The sequence below is a fragment of the Oncorhynchus nerka genome, linkage group LG26 (assembly GCF_034236695.1).
Source record: "Oncorhynchus nerka isolate Pitt River linkage group LG26, Oner_Uvic_2.0, whole genome shotgun sequence".
Classification (NCBI taxonomy): domain Eukaryota; kingdom Metazoa; phylum Chordata; class Actinopteri; order Salmoniformes; family Salmonidae; genus Oncorhynchus; species Oncorhynchus nerka.
In genome coordinates, this window is record NC_088421.1 from 48334337 (window position 1) to 48343917 (window position 9581).

The following is a 9581-nucleotide window of genomic DNA, read 5'->3' on the forward strand; positions in this document are numbered from 1 at the left end:
TACTCACACCACCACCACAGTAGTCCATACTAACAACAACACCACAGTAGTCCATACTCACAACACCACCACAGTAGTCCATACTCACAACACCACCACAGTAGTCCATACTAACAACAACACCACGGTAGTCCATACTCACAACACCACCACAGTAGTCCATACTAACAACAACACCACAGTAGTCCATACTAACAACAACACCACAGTAGTCCATACTAACAACAACACCACAGTAGTCCATATTCACAACACCACAGTAGTCCATACTCACAACACCACCACAGTAGTCCACACTCACAACACCACCACAGTAGTTTAGACTAACAACACCACAGTAGTCCATACTCACAACACCACCACAGTAGTCCATACTAACAACAACACCACAGTAGTCCACACTCACAACACCACCACCACAGACAAGCAGGGTGGATTGTCACTGTACCAAACCTTTTCTCCTTCTGGGATGCTGTGTTTACATAGACGATCAGAAACTCAGCTATGCTATTGTTATTATAATAGACAATGGTTGGATTGCATCTTACAGCACACTGCACTCCTGTGACATCTCACGTTTCACAGAGACTCATGTTCATTCTACTCACTTTATCGATTGTTTACCTGCTGGGGATAAACATTCCACAGATCTAGGACCAGCTCACCAAGCTCAAACACTAACCTTAACCATTAACCATTCTAATAGAATATCTCTCCTCTCTCTGTCCCATGATCATGTGACCAGTGAGCAAGGTCATGTGATGTGACATTCCACATTCCATGTGATCCCTGGTGACCTAGTTGACATGGTGCCCAGCTACAGCGGAATCCAGCTCGCCCGGTGACTGTTACTAGGTTACGCAGCGGTGGGGTGGCAGGCTTTCCTGAGTTCAGGGGGTGCATTGTGTTGATATTGATGCTGAGGATTAACAAAGTACTATAAAGTAACACGTTATATTACTATAAAGTAAAGTGTTATATTACTATAAAGTGTTGTGTTATATTACTATAAAGTATTGTGTTATATTACTATAAAGTATTGTGTTATATTACTGTAAAGTATTGTGTTATATTACTATAAAGTATTGCGTTATATTACTATAAAGTAACACGTTATATTACTATAAAGTATTGTGTTATATTACTATAAATTATTGCGTTATATTACTATAAAGTAACACGTTATATTACTATAAAGTGTTGTGTTATATTACTATAAAGTATTGTGTTATATTACTATAAAGTAACACGTTATATTACTATAAAGTAAGGTGTTATTTTACTATAAAGTAACACGTTATATTACTATAAAGTATTGTGTTATATTACTATAAAGTATTGTGTTATATTACTATAAAGTATTGCGTTATATTACTATAAAGTAACACGTTATATTACTATAAAGTATTGTGTTATATTACTATAAAGTATTGTGTTATATTACTATAAAGTAACACGTTATATTACTATAAAGTAAGGTGTTATTTTACTATAAAGTAACACGTTATATTACTATAAAGTATTGTGTTATATTGCTATAAAGTATTGCGTTATATTACTATAAAGTATTGCGTTATATTACTATAAAGTATTGTGTTATATTACTATAAAGTAAGGTGTTATATTACTATAAAGTATTGCGTTATATTACTATAAAGTATTGTGTTATATTACTATAAAGTAAGGTGTTATATTACTATAAAGTATTGCGTTATATTACTATAAAGTATTGTGTTATATTACTATAAAGTATTGCGTTATATTACTATAAAGTAACACGTTATATTACTATAAAGTATTGTGTTATATTACTATAAAGTATTGTGTTATATTACTATAAAGTATTGTGTTATATTACTATAAAGTATTGTGTTATATTACTATAAAGTATTGTGTTATATTACTATAAAGTAACAGGTGTTATATTACTATAAAGTAAGGTGTTATATTACTATAAAGTATTGTGTTATATTACTATAAAGTATTGTGTTATATTACTATAAAGTAAGGTGTTATATTACTATAAAGACACCATATTCCTATACCACACTACTTCTGTCCAGGGTAGGTAGGGCTTCACAGCATCACTGTCGGACAGCAATGAGATTGATACCATCTCTACAGTAATCCTGTTTACACCCTTGACTGTAGGACTAATGTAAGCTACATGTACTGTAGGACTAATGTAAGCTACATGTACTGTAGGACTAATGGAAGCTACATCTACTGTAGGACTAATGGAAGCTACATGTACTGTAGGACTAATGGAAGCTACATCTACTGTAGGACTAATGGAAGCTACATCTACTGTAGGACTGACTAACTGTAGGACTAATGGAAGCTACATCTACTGTAGGACTAATGGAAGCTACATGTACTGTAGGACTAATGGAAGCTACATCTACTGTAGGACTAATGGAAGCTACATCTACTGTAGGACTAATGGAAGCTACATCTACTGTAGGACTAATGGAAGCTACATGTACTGTAGGACTAATGGAAGCTACATCTACTGTAGGACTAATGGAAGCTACATGTACTGTATGACTAATGGAAGCTCCATCTACTGTAGGACTAATGGAAGCTACATCTACTGTAGGACTAATGGAAGCTACATCTACTGTAGGACTAATGGAAGCTACATCTACTGTAGGACTAATGGAAGCTACATCTACTGTAGGACTAATGGAAGCCACATGTACTGTAGGACACATTGAGTACACATTGTTGATTCCCGCTGGGGTCATCCATATGAAATTGCATGCACACACTACACGCTTTTTCCCTCAGGGTCTCTCGGACGTTCCACAGTTTTACTGTAGTCCTGAACTAGCTCACCTGATTGAAGTAGTCAAGGGCTTGCTGATTAGTTGATGATTAGTTGACCAGTTGAATCAGCTGCTAGCTGTGGAATAGTTTAAATCCATGGCCAGGCTTGTCCCCAAGGAGAGGTTGGAGAAAGGCTGTGCTAAATGACATGTTTGTGTTCACATGACTGTAACTATATAAGAACCTCCGTGCCCGGCATCCTACCCCCACTTTCCCTACCCTACCACCAGGACCCTCTCAACCCCCTGGGTCCCTTGCCTACCACAGCTTCTCTCCTGGGTCCCTTGCCCACCACAGCTTCTCTCCTGGGACCCTTGCCCACCACAGCTTCTCTCCTGGGACCCTTGCCCACCACAGCTTCTCTCCTGGGACCCTTGCCCACCACAGCTTCTCTCCTGGGTCCCTTGCCTACCACAGCTTCTCTCCTGGGACCCTTGCCCACCACAGCTTCTCTCCTGGGTCCAGACCTGGAGTTACAGCCCCCTGACGGCCCTCAACCCCCTGGGTCCCTTGCCCACCACAACTTCTCTCCTGGGACCCTTGCCCACCGCAGCTTCTCTCCTGGGACCCTTGCCCACCACAGCTTCTCTCCTGGGACCCTTGCCCACCGCAGCTTCTCTCCTTGGACCCTTGCTTACCACAGCTTCTCTCCTGGGTCCAGACCTGGAGTCACAGCCCGCTGACAGTAAATACAGTGGGGCAAAAAAGTATTTAGTCAGCCACCAGTTGTGCAAGTTCTCCCACTTAAAAAGATGAGAGGGGCCTGTAATTTTCATCATGGGTACACTTCAACTATGACAGACAAAATGAGGGGAAAAAAATCCAGAAAACCACATTGTAGGATTTTTTAAATGAATTTATTTGTACCTATGATGAAAATTACAGGCCTCTCTCATCTTTTTAAGTGGGAGAACTTGCACAATTGGTGGCTGACTAAATACTTTTTTTGCCCCACTGTATATATATATATGACAATGACTCACCTCCAGGCCTGCGTCTGTGATGGTGGACCTCTTCAGACTGACCGACTTCACCCCCTTCTTGGATAAGGGGTAGTTATCAATGAACTCACAAATGTCCAGGTCTGAAACTCCCACCAGACAGAATGCCTGGAACCCCCTGAGAGCGAAGGCCTGCAGGCTGACAAACTCCTTGTCTCCACCGGGGAGCAGGGCGTACAGCTCCTTGGCGTGGAGGATGGGCGTGACCCCCTCCCAGAACTTAGACTGGTACAGCACTTTCCTCCAGGTCCTACACACCTGGGCTAGGACACACTTCTCAGCCGTGGTGAAGTACCACAGCAGCCTGTTGAGCAGCTTCTCATCCAGGGCCAGCTGGCGCTCCAGGGGTGGCAGAAGGGCCAGAGGCAGGGTGAGGGGAAGGTGAGGCTTGGGGAAGGTGAGGGGGACCTGGCGCAGCGGGGGTTTGAGGGCCGTCAGGGCGCTGTGGTCCAGGTCTGGACCCAGGAGAGAGGGACCCAGGGGGTTGAGGGGGTCCAGGTGGTAGGGTAGAGAAGGCGGGGGTAGGATGCCGGGCACGGAGGAGGACTGGCACAGGCGGTTCTTGGCGGCGGGCGTGCCCTTGGTGATGCTGGCGCTGCCCAGACCGTTGGGCTGAGGGGGGAGCTTGACCATGCCGTTCCTCGGGACACACGGAGACTTCAGCTCGCTGGGGGTCGACATGTTCAACATTGGGAACCTAGGAGGAGGGAGAGAGAATTAATACATGTTCAACATTGGGAACCTAGGAGGAGGGAGAGAGATTTAATACATGTTCAACATTGGGAACCTAGGAGGAGGGAGAGAGAATTAATACATGTTCAACATTGGGAACCTAGGAGGAGGGAGAGAGAATTAATACATGTTCAACATTGGGAACCTAGGAGGAGGGAGAGAGAATTAATACATGTTCAACATTGGGAACCTAGGAGGAGGGAGAGAGAATTAATACATGTTCAACATTGGGAACCTAGGAGGAGGGAGAGAGAATTAATACATGTTAAACATTGGGAACCTAGGAGGAGGGAGAGAGAATTAATACATGTTAAACATTGGGAACCTAGGAGGAGGGAGAGAGAATTAATACATGTTCAACATTGGGAACCTAGGAGGAGGGAGAGAGAATTAATACATGTTCAACATTGGGAACCTAGGAGGAGGGAGAGAGAATTAATACATGTTAAACATTGGGAACCCCTTCCACTATTCACCAGGTTGTTGCTGTGAATGAGAATGTGTTGTCAGTCAACTTACCTGGTTAAATAAAAATCTATTTAACACATTGTCTATGGACCTGCCTGTCTGTCACTCAAGAGACTGAGTAGATAAACACCACTGGGCAGTTCTTATGTAGATAGCTGAGCCGCAGACTACTGTGTTTCCCAAAAACCTGCGTGCTTGATGTTGGAGAGCCTCGCTCTTATGTACAATATAGCCTGCACAGAAACAGACACGATTTCTGGGCAAACAAAGCATTCTTTTCGTTTGAATAATTCACAGAACACTTGGCGACACTCCCTTGGCAGGCTTGTACTGGAAATAGAACAGAGCGGTTGTTTATAGTGGCAGAGGCCTATATCTAAGCAAGCATCCCTACTAGGCTAGCCTACAATATTACGTAATGCCGATGGCACAGTAGCACAGCAGTGAGTTACAATAGGACGTGTTTTTACTCTGAATAAAGATACCGAGGCCAAACATAAACAGTTTAAATCGATGGCCGACGCTGAGAGGTGGAACGTTTTGCTCCGGATCAACAATCATCGCAGATAAAATCAACTCTATGCATCCTTCATTGTCAAAACCTTCAGATGCATTTGGCATCATTATTCATATCGACAAGTATACAATTAATAGCATTCCCGTCATCAAATAGTGTCTATGACTGCGAACAGTAACCTAGGCTATAGGATTCACCATCAGACCTTAGCCTTGGGCTTTTACAAACGGATCGAATATTAAACCCATTTCACTTCACTCTGCTTGTGATCGGTCCAATATTCGGTTTGTGCTGCACGCAACACATATCGGTGTAATAGAGCTGTACGGGGAATAAGCGATGCGGCAGCAGAAAGCTAACCGAAGGAAGGGATGGCTATTCTCCCGTCCCTTCTCGTCCTCTCTCTCTCTCTCTCCCTCCCGCTCTCTCGCACCGCTAAACAAAAAAATAGCATTGCAGTGCTCCGGCCAGCATGAATCTGCTTTGCACTGCTCTTACCTTTAAACTGAACCCCGTCACTTCCCCCGATTGACCCGAAGCCTCGCAAGTCTTTCACCAAACGGAGCTATATTTTATCGCCCGCATCACCATACTACCAGCAGCATCCACAGGGAATGGCGGAGAGCGGGGGATGTTATTGAATTGTTGTAGCTACGACGCGATGCGAATCGTTTGAAAGGTGCATCATTTTGTATCGGAAGCGACGAGGACAGAATATGAGGGAATATGCGTGAAATCCGGACGATGTGTTGTCCTGTGTTGTTTGTTTCATCGGCGCATCATTCCACGGTGTCAGCGGATATAAATATGTGGTGGTTCGAATCAGTGTCGGAGAGAGAGAGAGGGAACGAGAACCCTGTAAATAGAAACCAACATGACATCGCCTGGCTCACTGACATCAGCGGAACTCAACAGAGGAGGAGAGGAAGAGAGGAGGCTGAGGCGGTACTCTCTCTCTCTCTTTCGTTCTCTCTCTCTCAATTCAATTTCAGTTCAAAATGTTTCCCATGCTTTATTGGCATGGGAAACATGTGTTTACATTGCCTGAGCTAAGTTTTAGCAATGTGCAAATAGTTGTAGTACGAATAGTAGGGGAGGATAAATAAACATATTCATATTGGTGTATCTCTCTCTCTATATATATATATATATATATATATGAGCCCGGGGTGGATCAAACACCCCAACATCAACTCATTCATTCATTCATTCACCCCCACTGAATGACTCATAACCCTACACTGCACTGAACGACTCATAACCCTAACCTATACTGCACTGAACGACTCATAACCCTAACCTATACTGCACTGAACGACTCATAACCCTAACCTACACTGCACTGAACGACTCATAACCCTAACCTATACTGCACTGAACGACTCATAACCCTAACCTACACTGCACTGAACGACTCATAACCCTAACCTGCACTGAACGACTCATAACCTTAACCTACACTGCACTGAACGACTCATAACCCTAAACTGCACTGAACGACTCATAACCCTAACCTACACTGCACTGAACGACTCATAACCCTAACCTATACTGCACTGAACGACTCATAACCCTAACCTATACTGCACTGAACGACTCATAACCCTAACCTATACTGCACTGAACGACTCATAACCCTAACCTATACTGCACTGAACGACTCATAACCCTAACCTATACTGCACTGAACGACTCATAACCCTAACCTATACTGCACTGAACGACTCATAACCCTAACCTATACTGCACTGAACGACTCATAACCCTAACCTATACTGCACTGAACGACTCATAACCCTAACCTATACTGCACTGAACGACTCATAACCCTAACCTGCACTGAACGACTCATAACCCTAACCTATACTGCACTGAACGACTCATAACCCTAACCTGCACTGCACTGAACGACTCATAACCCTAACCTACACTGCACTGAACGACTCATAACCCTAACCTACACTGCACTGAACGACTCATAACCCTAACCTATACTGCACTGAACTGTGGTCTAACATTTTTTTTTTTTTTTTTTTTTACCTTTATTTTACTAGGCAAGTCAGTTAAGAACAAATTCTTATTTTCAATGACGGCCTAGGAACAGTGGGTTAACTGCCTGTTCAGGGGCAGAACGACAGATTTGTACCTTGTCAGCTCGGGGATTCGAACTTGCAACCTTTCGATTACTAGTCCAACGCTCTAACCACTAGGCTACCCTGCATCCGTCCAACTGTACACAAGGTCCAACAGAAATGTGACTTTCCTTTAGCCTACCATTCCCTCTGAAAGACGCATACACATAGGCCTATAGCCTACTAATAATGCTTGCCATTGCCTCTATTTGACTGTCTGGCAAAAATAAGCCTATATATTCTGTTAAAAGCCTGCCTGCCAGTCTAGCTGCCTGTCTGGCCTGTACATGTATCAACTCATAACACAGAGTAGATCTATTACTGACTATCAACTCATAACACAGAGTAGCATTCAGCCATCTAACTACAATATGCATTGGCATTCAAACACAGAGTAGCCAAATATCAAATATGATCTATTACTTTCAACTTAACACAGAGTAGCATTGACTATCAACTCATAACACAGAGTAGATCTAACTGACTATCAACTCATAACACAGAGATCTATTGATCTATTACTGACTATCAACTCATAACACAGAGTAGATCTATTACTGAGTATCAACTCAAAACACAGAGTAGATATATTACTGACTATCAACTCATAACACAGAGTAGATCTATTACTGACTATCAACTCATAACCCATCTCAAACACAGAGTAGATCTATTACTGACTATCAACTCATAACACAGAGTAGATCTATTACTGACTATCAACTCATAACACAGAGTAGATCTATTACTGACTATCAACTCATAACACAGAGTAGATCTATTACTGACTATCAACTCATAACACAGAGTAGATCTATTACTGACTATCAACTCATAACACAGAGTAGATCTATTACTGACTATCAACTCATAACACAGAGTAGATCTATTACTGACTATCAACTCATAACACAGAGTAGATCTATTACTGACTATCAACTCATAACACAGAGTAGATCTATTACTGACTATCAACTCATAACACAGAGTAGATCTATTACTGACTATCAACTCATAACACAGAGTAGATCTATTACTGAGTATCAACTCATAACACAGAGTAGATCTATTACTGACTATCAACTCATAACACAGAGTAGATCTATTACTGACTATCAATCATCAAACACTCTATTACTGACTATCAACTCATAACACAGAGTAGATCTATTACTGACTATCAACTCATAACACAGAGTAGATCTATTACTGACTATCAACTCATAACACAGAGTAGATCTATTACTGACTATCAACTCATAACACAGAGTAGATCTATTACTGACTATCAACTCATAACACATCTCAAATGCAGAGTAGATCTATTCAATTAAATTAAATTCAAGGGCTTTATTGGCATGGGAAACATGTGTTAACATTGCCAAAGCAAATGAGGTAGATAATATATAAAGTGAAATAAACAATCAAAATTAACAGTAAACATTACACATACAGAAGTTTCAAAACAATAAAGACATTACAAATGTCATATTATATATATATACAGTGCTTCAACAATGTACAAATGGTTAAAGGACACAAGATAAAATAAATAAGCATAAATATGGGTTGTATTTACAATGGTGTGTGTTCTTCACTGGTTGCCCTTTTCTCGTGGCAACAGGTCACAAATCTTGCTGCTGTGATGGCACACTGTGGAATTTCACCCAGTAGATATGGGAGTTTATCAAAATTGGATTTGTTTTCGAATTCTTTGTGGATCTGTCTAATCTGAGAGAAATATGTGTCTCTAATATGGTCATACATTGGGCAGGAGGTTAGGAAGTGCAGCTCAGTTTCCACCTCATTTTGTGGGCAGTGTGCACATAGCCTTTCTTCTCTTGAGAGCCAGGTCTGTCTACGGCGGCCTTTCTCAATAGCAAGGCTATGCTCACTGAGTCT

At 41.8% G+C, this 9581-nt stretch overlaps 1 protein-coding gene across 1 annotated transcript in view; it reads right to left on the minus strand.

Moving 5' to 3' along the window:
• Window positions 1-4527, minus strand: part of LOC115123466 (F-box and leucine-rich repeat protein 16) — a 38231-nt gene extending 33704 nt beyond the window's left edge. The window contains exon 1 of the mRNA XM_065010851.1: window positions 3813-4527. Coding sequence (XP_064866923.1) covers window positions 3813-4520 — 708 coding nt within the window. The 5' untranslated portion in view covers window positions 4521-4527. The remainder of the gene's footprint in view (window positions 1-3812) is intronic.
• Between the last annotated feature and the right edge of the window lie 5054 nt (window positions 4528-9581).